The sequence below is a fragment of the Podarcis vaucheri genome, assembly GCF_965113315.1.
Source record: "Podarcis vaucheri genome assembly, chromosome: 1".
Taxonomy (NCBI): Eukaryota; Metazoa; Chordata; class Lepidosauria; order Squamata; family Lacertidae; genus Podarcis; species Podarcis vaucheri.
Genome location: NC_138759.1, coordinates 21921249 through 21939980, shown reverse-complemented (window position 1 = coordinate 21939980; position 18732 = coordinate 21921249). Strand labels below are relative to the sequence as shown.

Genomic DNA, 18732 nt, shown 5'->3' with positions numbered 1-18732 from the left:
ATTCCATGCTTTCAAAACAAATATCCTGCACTTCCCTATTTGATTTAGGGAATCCTTATGATTAGTCTTCAGTATTATCAGTTATGTCTGGTCAGCTCACTAACCCTTAGGTTGACCCTGGACCATTGAGTAATACAGAGATGGAAAGGGAACCTGTGACCCTTTGGAGACCAGCAATGATTTGAATTGTAGTGCAAGAACATCTGGAGGGTGACACCTTTTTCATCCCTGATCTAAGCTATAGTTTAGACCATTGTGAATGAGTTGCAGCACGCCTCAGGCTTTCACACTCACTCTTCCCTCTGCATGTGAGTGGGCGTTTGCTTTCAGTTTTGACTAAAGTTTGACTAAACTTCTTCCTTCCTCGAGAAACTATGGTTTATTCTAATTCAAGATAAACAAACAAACCAGAATAGCAAACCAGGGAAAGGGCCTTAGCTCAAAGGAAGAACAGGGGCTTTGAATGCAAAAGATCTCAGATTCAAAACCCAGCATTTCCATTTAAGACTAGGAAAGACTCCCATCTGGAATCATGGAGAGCCACTGCCAATCAGTGTAGATCAGGGTTTCCCAAACTTGGGTCTTCGGCTATTTTTTGGACTACAACTCCCATCATCCCTAGCTAGCAAGGCCAGTGGTCAGGGATGATGGGAACTGTAGCCTCCAAAAAGCTGACTCTGTATAAGGCCCTTTCCAACGTTCCTAAGCAGTATCAAAATAATTAAACAACTCATACACATTTCTTTGAATTCTGAAACTGTAGTTTAATCAAAACCGAAAGCAAAAGCTTTCACTTTCCTTGTTCAAAGGAGGAAGAGATCGCAGCCCGCAAACCTGAGGCCTGCCACCAACTTGGCTGCAATAGTCTAAACTATGGTTTAGAAGAGATGATGGTCTGAACCAAGTCATTGTGTGAATCTGTTCTAAATTCACACACAAAATGAATATGGGGGCAATCTATCAAATATTTGCCCTGATCCTAAACCCATCTAGTACATTCTCATTCATTTCAATAGAATTTACTTTTCATCTCCATTAAAGATGAAAAACACTACATATTTCTCCTTCCTCCAAGGTATCAACGATGGCTATAGGACAGGGGTCAGCAAACTTACCGCGCCTTGGGCCGGTGTCTCCAGCGCTGATTGCGCAGTGGACTGAAGGTCGCGTGCCCATACACGTGCACACACACTATTTCCGGTGCACTTCCAGGTCAGAGGAGCACCGGAAATAGCTTGTGTGCATGTGCACGGGCCTCCTCTGACCCGGATGTGCACAAGAAATAACGCTTGCGCATGCGCAAATAATACTTGTGCATGCACACAAGCTATTTCCGGTGCTCCTCCGACCCAGAAGTGGGCAGCCGTGCAGCGCAGTGCTGGTAAGAGCGAGTGGCAGCAACGGGCGGTGGGGGTCACTGCGGGCCGGATAAACGAGTCCCTCGGGCCTTATCCGGCCCACAGACCTTAGTTTGGGGACCCCTGCTATAGGATGACTCTGGTGCAGATATCACTTAATGGCAGTAGCATTTTTTGTTTTAAAAAAATGTTATTAAACAAGTCTGAGGAAATTTTTCATTATGGCTAGAAGAGAAATAAAGATTAAGAGACACTGGAGGGCTTACATTCTACCACTGTGTTCTCAAAAAAACCCAAAAAAACCCTTAGTTGGCTATTTTTGTATTTAAAAAATCAAGCTTTTTCCAGTTGCAAAATCTACCTTCCTTGCCAATACTATGAAAGAAGTTAATGAGCTCAAAACTTTTGTCAAATTTTGAATTCTTGCCATCGTACATGTGCCAAACAGTGTTATTTCATGAAAATATTTCACTATAATGAGGCAGGGCAGATAACACGGTTTTATAATTTTGAAGAAAATATGGAAGTAATATAACTGACCCTGCCCTTTGCATTCTTTATGGTACGGATCACTGGGGAGTTCACAAAAACAGAAAGAAAGAAATAGTTCCAAAGAATTCAGTTTGGATTGCCTTAAATCTTTTCGTGAGTAGTGCAGCTGCACTACTAACAGTTAGATCTGGACAATATTCCTTACGGTCCAGGTTTATCAGTGTTTATACCTTAGCCTATGATATTTTATTCAGCATGGTCCCCTTGCAAACAAATCCCTCCTTAAACTTTGATTGCAAGATATTTGAGAACCACTAACAGTATCTGGTGGTTGGCATGCAATAATATTTAATATTCAGCACTATTTGGCAGTTGGTATATAATGGTATGGGGTTTTTTTTGTTTGTTTTTAATAATAAAAAAGCATTTGATAGATACAGTGGGAATTACCTAAAGGCATAAAGTGACAAATTTACTGGAGCTAAGTAGGTTTAAATAAAAAAAATCCTTCCTGTAGCACCTTAAAGACCAACTAAGTTAGTTCTTGGTATAAGCTTTCGTGTGCATGCACACTTCTTCAGATACACTGAAACAGAAGTAGGTTTGATCTCATTCTGAATCTGATCAAAGTATGGAAGCCATCTAGTAAGGAACCTGATGTACACCACCTAGAGCTTGGTGAAGGAAAGGCAGGATATAAAGTAAATGCATAAGAACCAAAGAGCCCTGCTGGATCAGGCCAAAGGCCAATCAGATGCTTCTGGGAATCCCATAAGCAGGCTATGATTGCTTTGAGATGCTCCCACTGTTGTTCAATTGTTCTAGGGCTCAGTTGTTTAGAAAATTTGCTTCTTAGCCATGACTGGAACATGCATCTATGCAGGGACAGTATGCCCCATTTTACTCCACTTTGCCACCATTTCTGTGCCATGCCGTCCACCCTACTGCGACCTGCAGAAATGTAGGTCCTGCATCAGCACCGATTTCTGGTGAGATCTCATGAAATCTCACTAAAATCTTATGAGATCTCACACACTCCACAAGATCTTACTGGAAATTGGCACCAATGGTGGCACCAATTCTCTGCCGGTGGTGGAGGTGGTGTTTAGTGTTTTGGGGTTCTTTTTACTGTTATTGCCATGACCTAAGACTGTGTGCAGCACAGATAAATTTGCATTTCCATGCGTCTTTGCACTGAGTAATTAATTGCCCTACACATATATATCGCAAGGCAATGTACAAAACATAACAAAAATAACTTCTTGCCGATCGGAAGGTTGGCAGTTCAAATCCCTGCGATGGGGTGAGCTCCCATTGCGTGGTCACAGCTCATGCCAATCTAGCAATTCGAAAGCACATCAAAGTGCAAATAGATAAATAGGTACTGCTCCGGTGGGAAGGTAAACAGCGTTTCCATGTGCTGCTCTGGTTTTGTCGGAAGCGGCTTAGTCATGCTGGCCACATGACCTGGAAAAACTGTCTGCGGACAAATGTCTGCTCCCTTGGCCAGTAAAGCGAGATGAGCGCCACAACCCCAGAGTCGTTCGTGACTGGACTTAACTGTCAGGGGTGCTTTACCTTTAAAAGTAAAGGGACCGCTGACCATTAGGTCCAGTCGCAGCCGACTCTGGGGATGCGGCGCTCATCTCGCTTTATTGACCAAGGGAGCCGGCGGACAGCTTCTGGGTCATGTGGCCTGCATGACTAAGCTGCTGCTAACTGCTAGGTGGGCAGGAGCAGAGACCGAGCAATGGGAGCTCACCCCATTGCGGAGATTCAAACCGCCGACCTTCTGATCGGCAAACCCTAGACTCTGTGGTTTAACCCACAGCGCCACCCGCGTCCCTATGAAGCAGGTAGATATGCAGAATTTGGGATTTCCAATTACGCCGTATTTCACAACAATTGTTACTTCTACATGAGGGTGGTTTGTTTTCATGAACTTTGAGCTCCTGATATTGTTTGCATTTTAAGAATGGGAGTAGGTGGTGTATGCAAAATACTGAGCTAGGATAATATTTCCTATGCTTCCCCCCCCCCCTTCCTTCAGGTGTTGCTGGATTCCATCACCCATCAGCTCCACCCAGCACAGCCAATAGTCATGGATCAGGAGGTCCACATTCCCATCATAATGGTGCTAGAGAATAGTACAGAAAGGTATATAGGCCACTTCACGTTGCCATTTCTCAACCCAGAGGCTTTCCAATGTGCATTTTGCATACCATTATTTACCTTATGATGCTCAATGGAGGCCAGAAGACTTATCTGGGATCAAGCTCCATTGGACTTACTTCTGAGTAAACATGTGTAGGATGACGTCGGGTATAAGTCCAGATAATATGCTGGAAGGAGAACTGAAAACATTCCACAACTTGAATACGGCCATTATGGTCCAAGTATCACTGCGACTTCTTCCCAGGAGCCTGGCCTGAAGAAGAAATCAAATATCCTGCAATGGGATCAAATATTTTAGGGAGCTAATTTAAAAGCTCTTTAAGGTGCAACATATACAGTGGTACCTCGGGTTAAGAACTTAATTTGTTCTGGAGGTCCATTCTTAACCTGATACTGTTCTTAACCTGAAGCACCACTTTAGCTAACGGGGCCTCCCGCTGCCGACGCACAATTTCTGTTCTCATCCTAAAGCAAAGTTCTTAACCCGAGGTACTATTTCTGGGTTAGCAGAGTCTGTAACCTGAAGCATCTGTAACCTGAAGCGTCTGTAACCCGAGGTACCACTGTGTTCTGGTGTTCTGGAAGTGTTCTGGTCGCTCCTTAATTTGGATTTATTTGGTTGGTTAGTTGTTTCTCCCCAGGCCCTTATGAGACAGGAACACAAAAAAGTTGCACATTTTATTGTAGCCTTTCCCCATCTCTTTTAAAGCCCATCTCGCCATGGGTCAGGGAGGCTGCCTGACAAACTCTTGGCTCTAATCCACATCAAACTTGCTGAGGGAGAAGGCTCTGGGTTGCTGTTCTGGAGGTGTGAATCCTGAGGAGCCAGGTTTCAAGTAGAAAAGTGTAAGGAAGTAGGGGGGAGTAGACTTGCGTACAATGAAACCAATCAATAGAAACATAGATTTCATGTAATGACACTGAAGGGAAGAGCCATAGCTCAGTGAAAGAGTGTAAGCCTTGTGTGCACAAGACTGCAGGTTTGATTCCCCACATCTCCAGTTAAGGTGGGGAATATGATGAGAACATTTTACGCAATGTGTCTTTTTAAAAGACTTTTTTATTGTAACATTTTTCTTTCTGCAGATATAAGGGTGGAAAAGTGTAGGTATTTTGTTGTAATGATCTGTTTGTTTTGTGTGTGTGCATATTTTATTAATGTTTAATTGTTTTTTCATTATTGCTTTTTCCTATGTTTTTAGCTGTTTCTGTTTTAGCTGTAAGCCTTTACTTGAGTTCCTGTCAAGTAAAAAGGTGGAATAACAACAACAACAACAAAACAACAATAATAATAGTAATATCCCCTGTCTGAATCCCCTGTCTGAATAATATCCCCTGAACCAATGATCTGAAGTGGGTGTAACTAAAGACAACACCCCCTGTTCCTAACAGGGGCACTTTCACTCTTCTTCAATTTGATTTGTGGTTTTATTTTGTTTTTTTAAAGGAGGAAGCTGTTCCAGAATTGTGGGTTGGGTAAGGAGCAAGATTTGGGAAGGTGATTAATGACACATCATGGCATTGGTCACATGACTTATTGGGCAAGTTCTTTCCAAGCAGTTTAAAGGAGAGGAGGGCATACAGATTGCTCTCCCCCATTGCCTGTCAGTGTTGAGTCTTCATTGCACATGCTAGCCAATGCTCAGAGCATGGAAATGTGCATTCCATGGCTGCTGTTTCCATGATTCTAACGCACATATTGACAACACTGGATCCGGTGGGGCTCTAGCTGAGCGGACCCATCGCCAGCTATCACCCCTCTTGCCCTGGGGCCGGTGAAGAGGGACCAGAGGACTGACCCTCCCTGACGCTCTGATCCTTTGAATGGTAGGATTTTTTTCGGGATGCAAAAAGAGAAAAGCACCTACACAAGCAACCCCGCCCCCACAATCTTGCACGCTTTGCAAGGCTCTTGTTAACTAGGAAGAAGGGGCCCAGGTAACATTACACACTTACCTGAGAGTAAGCTCCCTTGAACCCAGTGGTGCTTATTTTTGTGGAGAAATGGATACAATTGCAGTGTGCTTTTTGGAAGCATGTGTGTGGTCTTTGTCCCTTCAGGAAACAAGTAATCGAAGAGACTTAAAGCGCAATCCTAGGTCTACTCAGAGGTATATCCCACTGAACGCAGTGGGGCTTACTCGCAGGTAAGTGGGTACAGGCTTGCAGCCCTGTTTCGGGTCAAGGGAAAGGTTAAGAGGGGACAAGATTACTGAGTCTTCACGTGGCCCTTCACAGATGACTTGCGTCACTTGTGGCAGGTGCTCAATAATTTGGGGGGGGTTGAAAGGTATGTGCCTGGGCAGATTTCCTTCACGCTTGAATCTCTGAGTGGCAGTCAACTAAATTTTACTCAGAGTAGACCTATTGAAATTAACGGACCTCGCTCAGTCATGTTCATTTATTTCAATGGGTCTGTCTGACTATGCTCAGCAAGCTTAATAAACCTGAGAGGTGGCATTCACAGCGCAAAATGTTGACGGAACATTAACACTGGCTATCAGCTAAGATCGCAATCGGGATTCCGGATTCAAGGAGGCAAATAATTCATCCCTTTTCTAAATAGGCTGATTTCGTCCGCTAAAGACAGATATGTGGGGGGAAATACATAACCAAATGCGATAAACAGCTGATTAGTATTGCTCGCGGTCGCACAACCCTCTCCAACGCGTCTTGATTTGGCCTCAGATGCCTCAACAATGATACCTTTTCCGATATTATCATTCGTGAGGAAATAGGGAGAGATGCTGCGGTTTTCGGATTGCTCAGCAATTCCTTCGCGCGCTAAACTGGCGTTTAGCAAACTCTGCGCTTCCCGCCATCGTTTCCCTAAGCAGCATTAAATGAAGCTGGTTACTAGGAAAGGGGAAAGTGCAGTAAAACGTTCAGCTGCTTTTGTGGGTTTCCCCCTCACCCCTCCAGATCAGATACTGCCAAAGGGAATAAACAAACGTTAAAGCCTTTGGGGAAACGAGCGTGGCTCAGCGGCAGAGCGGACATCTGCCTTGCGCACTGGAAGGCCCAGGTTAAGTCCCTGGTAAAATCCCGGTCTCAATAAAAAGTCTTACCAGAAACCCAGGAAGGTTCTGCGTCTCCCCACCATTTCAAGATCAAGTTTAAAGAAGCCAGCAGCTCCTTTATCCCCTCTGCTCTCCTCCTTTCCCGTTTTAATTGAAGGCAGAGATCCTAAGTAAACTTCCTTGGAAACAAGTCCCATTGCAATCGACGGGACGCACTCCCGCGGACAGAAAAAAAGAGAGGTGCGATTTCGGAGTTTTGCCACTTCCTATCGTTAATCGGAGCAAGCAAGCCCAAATCTCTTTCAGTTTTACAGCCCGGTCAAGTTAAAGGTTATTATTGTGTTCCACTGAAAGGATAAAATGTTTAAACTCGGACAACTTTCGCAGAACTTGACTGCCGTTTGCCTGGGACTAACGTCCTCTGCGAGCCTGGATTACTCTGAGAAAGCGGCCGTCCTAGGCACGTTTAAGGGAGCAAATACTAACGGGCTGCGTGTGGTTTTCGTTTGGGGAGCCCTGCTGAAGATCCCAGCGGGTCCCAGCACGGGAGTTAAGTCCCAGAAGTTCAAGGGGTCTTACTGGCAAGGAAGTGTGTACGCGTTTGCAGCCTTGCAACTTCTCTCTTCTAAGCGCATTAAGCCAGCATCGCTTTCCCAAAGTTGGGAATCAATAACCAATAATAGCGCGGCTTTATGTCTCCGGCTCTCGGTTCTCCCCACCCCGCCTTCTTCCTAACCCAGCCAGCCAAAACAATGGAAACCAAACCAAACAAAAAAAGAGCAGCAGACTAAACAAGGCTGTGGGCCCCACCCCGGCCTGTGATTCTTCGGAGCCGGGTCTGTCAGAGAAACCCAAACAAAGCAAGCGACCCCAAACACCCACCTGTGCAACACCTCCGCAACACGCTTTATTTAAAAGGGATCGCTCCCAGGGTCGTCATGTGTACATTATATACAGATAGATATATTTATATATTTATACGGTCCTCCTTTCCCTCCTCCTGCATAGGCAGAGTCTGTGCAAGAATTCTTAAGCATCTTCCTTCTCGGTGCAAGTTGTGCAGGCAAGCTATGTCCATTCCGCCGGCCCAGCAAATTTATCCTCCGGGTGGGGGGAAAGGTATCAGCTGTCGGAGTCCAAATCGCTTTTGCTTTCTTCTTGTCTCTTCTCTGGGGAGGTTTTGGAAGCTTTATTCCATTTCTGGGCATTTTCTGACTCCTCCGAAGAAGACCTCTTTTGCCTTCTCCATTTAGCCCGGCGGTTCTTGAACCAAACCTGCCATTCGAGGAAGTGAAGGAGGGGAGGGGAAAGTGTCAGTACTTGCAACAACACTGTTTGCACCGCGTCTTTCAGTTTTGCACGGCTGCTGCAGCAGCATGGAGCGCTGACGCTGCACGTGCGAACCAGCCGTTACGGATCTAACGCCACGGACTATACCTACTTCCCTGGGAACTCAATGGGACTTTTGAGTAGGCATGTATAGGATTGCACTGGGATCAAGTTCTCCCATCACTAGATGCCACGCCATCTCAAACGTAATGCTTCCTCTGGTGGAATCGGTTCACACACCCCGATGACGTAAACATGCGTGTGTGAACAGACTACCGTCTGAACAAGATGCTGTGCAGCCTAGAGCTTCAACACAGAGCCGCGAACTAAGAGACGGGTCTTGCATTTCGCTGCGCGTATGCGCAAAAGGTAGAATCTAATATCATTCCCCTGAGCAAGCTCAACTCCCGGTTGAGCTACTTCGGCGGCGGGGGCAGTTGCTTCCGCGCACCTGGGAAGTGTTATACCTTACAGGTTCGCAGTGCAGCCGGGGTTATTTTCAAGCCAACACTGCAGGACTGACAGCGTAAGGATGGGGAGTGTTACCAATAGTTTATCCAAATAGCGCTGCTGGTTATCCTACTGTTCCTAGGATCTTAGGGCCAAGGGTGTGTCAGAAGTTGTGCAAAATACAGGTTTGATATGTCCTGCCTAAAGTGCTTAGCGCCTGCAAGAAAATACATCTGACCAGCAGAGCGAGTCGCATCCTAAAACCTGGGACGCGAACGCTTAAGAAGCGAGGCATTTTGCACCGCAGCTACAGAGGCAAGTTGGAAGGCGTTGTCTAGCTCTGCACCCCCACCCCCTTCTCTCTCCTTTACCTGGCAAAGGATGTCCCGGGCCAAGATCGGACGCATTTGCCCGTTTCCCCGCATTCAAAGGGACTTGCTGCCACCAAATGCGTGCAGGATCGGCGTGCCGACGCCTCCCAGAACCGCCTAGTACTGTTTTACTCTGGGCCTAGTACACTGCCGGGCTCTATAAATAAGTGCAATTGTTGTGAGCAAGTACTTCGGTTGTCATTAGACAGGCGATCCAATGAACACAGAAGTCACCGTTCAAACCGAAGTCCCAAAGTATTAAGAGGGGGACTCGGTGCCTCTTAAAACTAAACCTGAGGTGGAGGGAAGCTGCAAATCTTCACCACACTCATCAAGGAATAAGTTCCATTAAACTCACTGCTTTAGGGTTAAACTCTCAAAAGTTGTGGATCGCGCCGCACAAATAGGATTGAGCACGTCTGAGTATGCAAAGTGCCCGTCCAAGTTGGGAATCTGCGGAACTGAAGCTGCGATCCAGAGACCCGTTGAATTGTTGATCCCATTGACTAAAACGCGTCCTCAACGCACGTACTTAAAATTACGTTTCATTTAAATCAGTGGCGTTCACTTGGGGGTAAACAGTGCAGGATTGCGGCCGAATGACAGTGGTAAGGAGAGTTACAGAGTAATCCTATGCATGTCTACTCAAAAGTAAGCATCACAGAACTCAACGGAGCTTACTCCCAGGTAAACTAGGTTCAGAATTGCAGCACTACTCAAGTCTTCTGAGTAACTGCTACTACTGAGTACTAAGTACTACTGCTACTACTGAGTAAGCCTTACATATTATTCCTCACCAAGGACGTGCCAGAAGCGAGTTTGCAGTCGGATTAAGATGCAAACTTTCTCCTTCCTTTGGAAATCTACGGATTGCTTCTCTCCCACCCACCCCCACCATCACTCGCCCTCCCCTTGGATGGCATAAGGAAGAAACAGCAGCCTCAAACGGCCCCCCGTCTCCCTCCGCCCTGCATTTTGCAATGAAGTCCAAAAGCCCATTCGAATTACCTCCACTTTCTCCTCCCGCAAATGGACCCTCCTGGCCAGCTGTTCCCTGGTGCCCACATCTGGGTATTTGGTTTCCTGGAAGAGGTTTTCCAGAGCCTCCAGCTGTTCGTCCGTGAAGATGGTGCGGTGCCTCCTTTTCCGACGGCAGTGCAGCTGGTTCAGCAGCTGCAACTCAGTCCGGGACAAGGTGCCCACGTTCATGTATGGTAGCATCTGATGGGGCACCGGAGACATCAGGACGGACCCGGTCCCTTCGTAGCCTAGAGAGAAAGGGAGAGGGGCGAAAGGAGGTGATATGGCACCGTTTGAGCTGGATTCCGAGCCCACGAAAAAGCACGGCCTGCCAACTCCGAGAGTTACCAACCAGTTGCCAGCCAGGGGCAAAGGGCCACGAAGAAGCTGATTGAAGGCTATGCAGCAAATTTGGAAGTTTCAGTTTTGTGAAAGCTCCCACTAACTTTTGCAGGGATGCGGAGTCTGGGCTTGGCGCTGCAGCGCACGCCCATGCCGCTTATTCCAGATTTGCCCAGGAAGACGGAAGTAAGTCTCATGCACACATGGAGAAAATGCCGGTTGCCACTCCACCCGTGACCCTCTCCAAAATGATAGACACTGATAGACGGGGGAATACGTCCCAGTGAGTCCGACGGCGTTTCACTCTCCACTTTAGTTCAGTGGAGTTTACGCATTAGGGGGCATGCATTAAGCTCACCGGCTAGGGTCGCTTAAGCGGGTCAGAAACTAGGACCCAAGCCTCTCAATGACGAAGCAATAAATCCTCGCTCAATTCACCTTGGAGCCCCAAAAAACATTCCACAACTGGGATCACGTTAAAGTGCGGGGATTTCTTACCAGCCCATCAATATATGCCCCCACCTAACTCATTGGAGGGAAGTTGGGGTACAACTGTAATCGCCATCGCCATCCAGACAAAATCAGCTCAAACTGAACAGGATTAATAACCGATCCAGAACTGTGCCCCTAAACCTCACATATTGGGGGGGGGGGAGTTCAATTAATAAACTAACGTTTCCTTCTATGTATTTAGAATAATCTTATTGCCTTCAACCAGGTTAGCAGCCTAATCAGATGTTAGTGGAAGGAAGCCCCACTAAATTCAGTGACATTTAACTTTGTCCTAAATAAATGTGTTGAGGATTGTATTTTGAATCAGGTTCAACCCCCCCCCCAAAAAAAAAACCCACACATTTTAACTGGGTGTGGATCGGATTTGCCCATTGGTTGACTTCAAAAATCAGGTTTGCGAGATTTGTTTATTTTATTATGGAGTGATTTACATCTGGATCTCAGATATATTTTCTTGGAAGTTTTATTTAATTCAGTGGGACTAAAAAAAATTAATTATTTTAAAAATGGTTAGGACTGGAAAGTCGAATGTAAATTAAGGAGAGCAGGTCGCCGCCTCAGAAGTTTACACTCCAATCCTAAACACGTTTGCAGCATTTGTTTACGCGGAAGCAAGTCCCACTTTCTTTAATTGCATTGACGGACACATAAATATGCTTTAGGACAGCAGCTTTACTCAGAAGTCAATCTAAATACTCCCAGGAATGTTGCAAGTTGCAAGGATTCCAAACCTGCGTTCTGAGCGGGTCGTCAGAGCGGGTATATGTCTTAAGGATTGGAAGCGAAGGGACGGGGAAACGCCGCTTCAGAGAACTGCACCCAACCAGCTCAACTCTCAACACAAACCGACTTCGATCACAAGCCATCTTGGTTCGAATATGGAACGTCACTTCCAGCCAATGCGAAGGAATCTATCGCCGTTTCGCAGCATTCTGTCACGCCGAGGAGTGACCAGGCAACAGAATCCTGGACGGGACTAGCTGTGCCTTACAGAAGCAACCTTAATGCACGGGGTCACCAGCAGCAAACTGAGCTCCCCGCTTCCCACACCCTTGCAAATTTCCCTCATTGTAAGTGAATGGGCCACGAACGAAAGTCCACAGGGGACCGTTCTCCCCACCGCGCAGAGGAGCGGCGGCGGCGGAGCCTCGTCCTGTAAATGACGGCCATTTCTCAATCATTATCCAAGCGCAAAGGAAAGTCTGGAAGCGCTGGGAGGGGCGCGCGTAAAGATAAGCGAAATAAGCGAAATAAGCGAAAAAAGTACGGGGAGTGGTGGTTAACTTTGATTCTCTCTTTCACATTCCCTCCTCATCCCTCTGGGTTGAAAGTGAATAGGGCAGTTAGTACTGGGAGGGGTAATATTATTATATTATTAGCATTATTATTGCCTTACCTGTTGCCGGGACGCAGGAGCACTGCTGCGCGCCCAGGGGCTGCATCGCGCCGCAGCAAGGCGGCCCCACGGCGGACGCCTGGACGTGCAGCTGCCCGTAGTAATAGTTGCCATAGCCTCCCAGTCGAGATCCGCCCAGCGCGGGCAAGTTGGAGGCCGGGGCCACTGCCCGCGAGTAATATCCGCCGTAGTCTCCGCCGGCGGCGGCAGCCGAGGCGTACAGCGAGTCCCCGCCGTGCAGGCTGGTCGAGAAAACCACCGACGGCGCGCTCGGCTGAGGCGCCGCTTGCTGCTGCTGCTGCTGCTGCTGGAGCAGCCCCGACTCCTTGCAGCGGGGTCTGGCCGCCAGGATGTTGTCGATGCTGAACATGCCCGCAGGCATAGCCCCCAAAGCGCGCGGCTCGGAGGGAGGGCGGGCGGGGGCCGACGGAGCCAAGGAGAAGCTCCGCTCAGCAAGACGGCGGAGGGGGAGCGGAGCGGAGCGTGCGCGGCGGCGGAGCCGAGGAAAAACGCGGACTGAGGTTTCCCCAGGCTCGGGGCGCCAGGCTTATTTGGGGGAGGGGGAGGGAGAGGGGGGCCCGCCCGCGAGCGCTTTCTTTTTTGAAAGCAAGCGAGCCAGGAGAGGCCCTTCCTGGTCACTTTGCGCGCTTCTCCCCCTCCTCTTTTTCCTCCTCCTCCTCCTCCTCTCCACTCCCCCTTTCCTCCCCTCTGGTCCGTTTCCTCCTCAGATCTCAACTGCATGGGAGTCTCTACTCCACCCCGACCCTCTTTCCCTTTTTATACCCCGGCGACGTCATCCTGGATTTAGTTCCTGGTTATAGATCAGATCACAAATAAAACCAGATTTCTCTCTCTCTTCGCCCCCCCCCCCTTTTCCATCTTTACCAAAGTAAAGTCAGTAGAGATGGTGGCGGTGGGGAGGAGGGAAAGTGGAGGGGTGGGGCTGGTGGGCGCGTCTGGGGGAGGAGGGAAAGGGAGAGAGACGGGTCTCTGTGCATTAAGAATTAACGAAATTAACGTAATCCTTTCCATTAGCGGATCTCTCTTTTTTTTCTCCGCCTCTCGCCTCTTCCCAGCTCTCGGCGAGCTCGCTCCTCGCACCCCGCCTCCCCCTCCCCCCCCCCGCGATTTAGGGTTGATCTCTCGCTGTTTGCTGCCCTCCCTCGCTAATTGTTGCCCGGGTTAATCTGGTTAATGTTATTGCGGAGAATCGCCTAACACCAGCTCCCGCCTCCCGGCCCGCTCCGAAAGTGCCCCGCTTATTTTTCTGCTGAAGAGGCTGTTTGCTAATTCATCAGCTTCTGTCGCGATCCAAAAGGGCGACTTCCCTGCCGTCCATAAATGAACTTAGGATCGGAGTTAGACGTTCCCGAGAAGAAATGCGTGCCGGGTCGGGGGGGGGGAGGGGAGGAAGAGTGAAAGTGGGGAAAACAAGGTTTATAATGGTCATCTTTTGTCCATTACAGCTCCTCCCCGATCGGCTTTGTCTTTACTCGACAGTAAACCCCTTGCTTCAAAGAGCGTAGCGTTTCCTTCCCTTTAGCCATTCCGGTCACTGATACTGTACATATGTTGATTAGAGTGTGTTCCTTTATCCCATTTTTCCTGTCCCACCCCCCAGCTGAACCCACCATCCCTCCCCTGAACCCGAACATATATATTCGAAATTATGTTCCGCTAAACTTCCTACCTAGCAAAACTCGCTCTTATTTCGTGAACGATTTGGTGCTCTGTCTGTTGCCGTCTATAGCTACATGATTAAAGGCGTGAAGGATGCCGCAGACGGAACGAAAGGCCCATATGGCCATCCTCTGCAGGTTTACTCAGAAGTAAGCCCCGATGAGTCCGGTGATCTTTAGCCTCCAACCAGCCAGTGTCCATAGGACTGCGGTCGGAAAGGGACCTCTCCGAAGCACATTCGCTTGGAAATAAAAGCCCGCTGAGATCAGGTTAAGTCAAGACCCGGCCACTGCGCTTTAGTCGCTCGGGTTTCCGCGGGGCGCGTTTGAGTAACCATATGCAAGAGCAGCAAGACGACACCCATTGAAACCGACAGGATTTAATGGTTCTTAGCTTCGTCTGGGATTTTGGATTCCGGATCTGTGCCATTACGACTGTCTTTAGGTTGGTATACACACACACATCCCACACAGAATAATGGTTACTTAAAAAAAAAAGTAGTTGCAGGAGAGGTGTAGAAATTAATATGGTGCTTTTGCGCCTTCAAAAGGGACATATTGGGGAATAATTTCAAATGTGGTTTTCGACAAACATGTGAAAAAGGAGGGTCTATTGGGGTACCATCTCAAAAAATAATCTCTTTTCCAGTCCTCCAACTATTGTATGTATGTATGTATGTATGTATGTATGTATGTATGTATGTATTGGCGCTGATGTGGTTCTTTACATTTCGCATGTACCTTCTGGTGAAGGGGTGGGTCGGCTAAGTCCTTTAAAAACTCTTGTTGATTAAGACGCGACCGTCTCTCCTGGTAGCCGGGTCCTTGTGATTTGCAAAACCCTTGGTCTGTCACGATTGTCTCCAGCGATCTGCAGGAGGTGAACTGAATCAGATTAGAATATTTACCCCATCAGCCCTGCATCAATGAAGGTAGGAAATTGTCCGCGCGAAACAAAACTAAGCCATTAGGGGCTGTTTACGAGGAACAAATGATTATTATTATTTTTCTTTAAAAAAAAAACCTGAACAAAAGAATTCCTTTCTCTCAAGGCTTGCATAGGAAATGTGACATCTAAGCCTTCTTTTATCCTCTCTCAGTCTAAGCAAACCTCACGTCGCAGTAAAAAGGAGACACACACACACACAATCATATGTGCATTTCTCGTTATTTCTATTTCACCTTCCTTCGCCGCCTCCCCAGCTCAGGTGACCGACAAGTAGTCTAAGAAAGCAGTTTAATTTCAGTCTATTTAGAGGCGCACTGGATCTGTTCAAGTAAATCTAGGTAGGAGCGAAAGGGGCCCTGAATGAATGGAGCTGCTTAACTGTAAGCTCTTTGAGGGCAGAGATTTTTCTCTTCAGTAAAAGTACATAGTTTCTAAATACAATTAATCAAAATGAGTACAGTACAATCCTATGACATTAATGGCTGTGGCCAACACGATATATTTGAAGAAATTTGAAAATGTGTGTGTGTTTATGCGTATTTTTTCTTCAAACGTCTTCAAATTTTTCTGAGTAGTTCTACGGTAGTTTAGAAAATTTAAAAAATCACAAATACATTTTTATTGACACTTTCCCCAGAGTTTTAAATCTTTAGATTTCCGCACGAGGTCGGTTTTACCAACTACTCCCCTGTCGCAACCCCCGCACCCAGAACAAGCACATGAGTATTAAGTTTTAATGTGGAAATCACTAAATTAATGTATATACATCTATCTATCAAAACTGAACGCAGCTTCATCGATGCCGCAAAGTGATTGCATTGCTTTGATTGGCACCTCCAGACTAGTTAGCAAAAGATAAACACAGCCTGTATTTATTTATTTTTTTAAAGTAGGGGACTAGCCTGGCAATTTCCGCGTCCCAAGTCCCCCCACCCCCACCGCATCATTCCCGGTCCAATGCAGTTGAGACGTCGACTATACAGCTCCAACGACTATAGCCCAGGCGTGCAACATGAAACTACTGTTTAGCTGCAGTGGCGCGCGCTTTTGCTCTGTGCTTCAACTTGGGTCAGTGTTTCACTTTATTAAGCATCCATGCAAGACAGAAAGGTCCAGAGTCGAGATCCTTTCACCAAAAATATGCCACAGTTTTGGAGTCTGAAAGGGGCAGGATTCTTTCTTTTTCCCCCTCCCCGTGTGCATATATACCTACGTTGTGCGTAATTTGTGGCGCATCAAAAGTGGAATAGATAGAGCCACGCCGCCTGTGAAAATTAGGGAGAAGTCATTGGAAGACAGAAGATCTGACCGGATGCTCTGTTATGACTATTTTCCCACGAATCGGTCACACCTCTAGCCTTTTTAACACGCAAACGAGGGACTGAGGCAGTGCTGGTCAGTTTCGCTGCGTGCCTATGGAGGGTTTTGGAGAGAGAAAGGAACGTATATTCACTAATCCAATGGGACGGGAGAGTTGGCTATTGCAAAAGCAGAGGTTCACTTGTAGGCTGGTCGTGTTTATATAATTAGCAATACCTCCCCCCGCGCTTTAATTTATTCCTCTCCCCATTGGAAAATTGCTCCTCGGGACACAAGAGTTCTTTAATGAGAAAATCTGTGGCGAGTCAACAGCACAGATATTTGGATACAAAGCAGTCCTTCGTGAAACGAGCAGCCAGGTGAGGAGAAGGTGTACAGTACTTGATTCATGCAGAAGCCTACAAGCAGCTGACGAGATATAGGTCGGAAGCGGATCGGAGTACATATCAAAAGGGAGTCCAATTCGGTTTAAAATAATTCGGTTTAAAATTCTGTGGCTACCTGAGCTCAAAAGAGCTATAGCCTCCATCCCTAGGAAATCCAACGGTTTTCCACGGCTCTGCTTACTTTCAAGTAAACGACTTTAGGATCCAAATAAATATGCCTAATACAGTACAGTGGTACCTCGGGTTAAGTACTTAATTCGTTCCAGAGGTCCGTTCTTAACCTGAAACTGTTCTTAACCTGAAGCACCACTCTTTCTCATCCTGAAGCAAAGTTCTTAACCCGAGGTAATATTTCTGGGTTAGCGGAGTCTGTAACCTGAAGCGTATGTAACCCGAGGTACCACTGTACTGCAAGCATTCTTGGGTGTAAATTTCACGGAACTCAGTTCTGTGGAACCTACACTCCGATAAATTGGGGAGTGGTGGTGGGGCATATAGTTTTTTTTCTTTTTGTTTCTGACTCGGAAATTTTATTGGTTTAAAATATTATGGCCCCATCTGAGTTTAGGGGTCGGGCTGTGTGTTAACACCTCAATCGTAACGACACTTCCTGGGAAATAAATCCCATTGAAATCAGAAATTGCGTTTTAGGATTATTATTATTTTTTAATTCCCCTGCTAAATTGGTTAGCTGGAATTTAAGCCTTTTGAAATCAGTGAGACCTACATCTTATTTCTGTTTAGGTTTTGATTTTCGACTATTACGAATCATCATCATCAACAACAACAACTTTATTTTGAATCCCCGCTCCAATGACTGTGCGCGCTCAACGCTTTTCATATTGTTCAAGAATCATAACCCAATTCGCCTCGCGCACATCATGCAGACAGACGTGTTAGGACAGGCATATTTCCTTTTGCCGGTAATTCCTGCAAGCTTACTCCGGATCGTGGTCCATCCAGTTGAAGCACTACCTGTCTGGCTCCACCGCCCCCCTTGGATGGACTTTGGTGAATTTCTGGTTTCCCTTTCTGATCTCCCCCTTCTTCACTTTCGCCTCCCATTCCATATTAAACAAACAATCACTTGTCACTCATTGGAAGAGAATGACATTGGAATAACAAATGAAAGCGCAGGAAATTTCGCGCGACTGGCGCGTTGCTGGAGAGCGGGTGTGGGGCTTGTTAGTTCCCGGGGCCAGAGTCACAGCGTGGGCTGGAGGATGCGTGGAAAGAGGGAGCTCGGCAAGGGCAGGAGGAGCTGTTAGAGGAGGAATCAAGTAAACACGGCGGTGATTTTCAATATTATTACCCAAACACGATTTCCCACGAAGCAATCACGACGCATGAGTCTACGGAAATGTGGTTTGCTGAAAAGATGGTCACTCTGAACCAACATTTCAATAGGAAAGAACGGGAATACTTCTAGTTCAATGTAAGCAGCGTCCTTTTACAGGGTGATTGCTTACGGCGCTTTTATTTGCCATGGGGTTTGCAAAATAAAGAGAAAAAGGACTCTCTCCCTTTCTCCAGATTTCCTTGCTACTCAATCTCCCACCTCCTCGCGAGATCCCCCATTTGTCCAGTGCTATGAACCCAAATACTAGATAAGGGAACAGCGCATTCCCGGTGCATTCGGCTCCGCTGGATGATCAATAAGGGACTGTGCAGATTTTTTCCCCGCAAGGAATTTTCCACCGCTTGGAAGGCGCTGAAGGCGCTTGCCATCTCATTTTTAAAAAAGAAAATGGTAGTAGTATGTTCAGAGGTATGCGCTGCGACGCCGGGGTAAGATAGCCCACAATTTCTTTAAGCAGCCAAACGATTTCATTCCGGAATGAATGCCGAGCGTATTCGGTGTCCAAGTTTTGCGCATTCCTCAAACCTAAATCCCCGCGTCCGCCCCGGATTTTTATCCTTGACTGTGCCATC

The 18732-nt window shown here is 47.0% G+C and overlaps 1 protein-coding gene and 1 long non-coding RNA gene across 2 annotated transcripts; one reads left to right on the top strand and one right to left on the bottom strand.

Moving 5' to 3' along the window:
- Window positions 1–7928: 7928 nt before the first annotated feature.
- GSC (goosecoid homeobox) lies at window positions 7929–12848 on the bottom strand (the record flags this gene model as incomplete). The annotated part of the gene is made up of 3 exons (XM_082228933.1): window positions 7929–8320; window positions 10204–10463; window positions 12467–12848. 3 exons carry the CDS (start codon window positions 12846–12848, stop codon window positions 8168–8170), a joined length of 795 nt encoding a protein of 264 aa, XP_082085059.1. The 3' UTR covers window positions 7929–8167.
- LOC309535679 lies at window positions 11702–18209 on the top strand. Its single transcript, XR_014221342.1, has 3 exons — window positions 11702–12140; window positions 14963–15077; window positions 17545–18209. It is a non-coding gene; the product is annotated as an uncharacterized lncRNA (long non-coding RNA).
- Window positions 18210–18732: the final 523 nt, after the last annotated feature.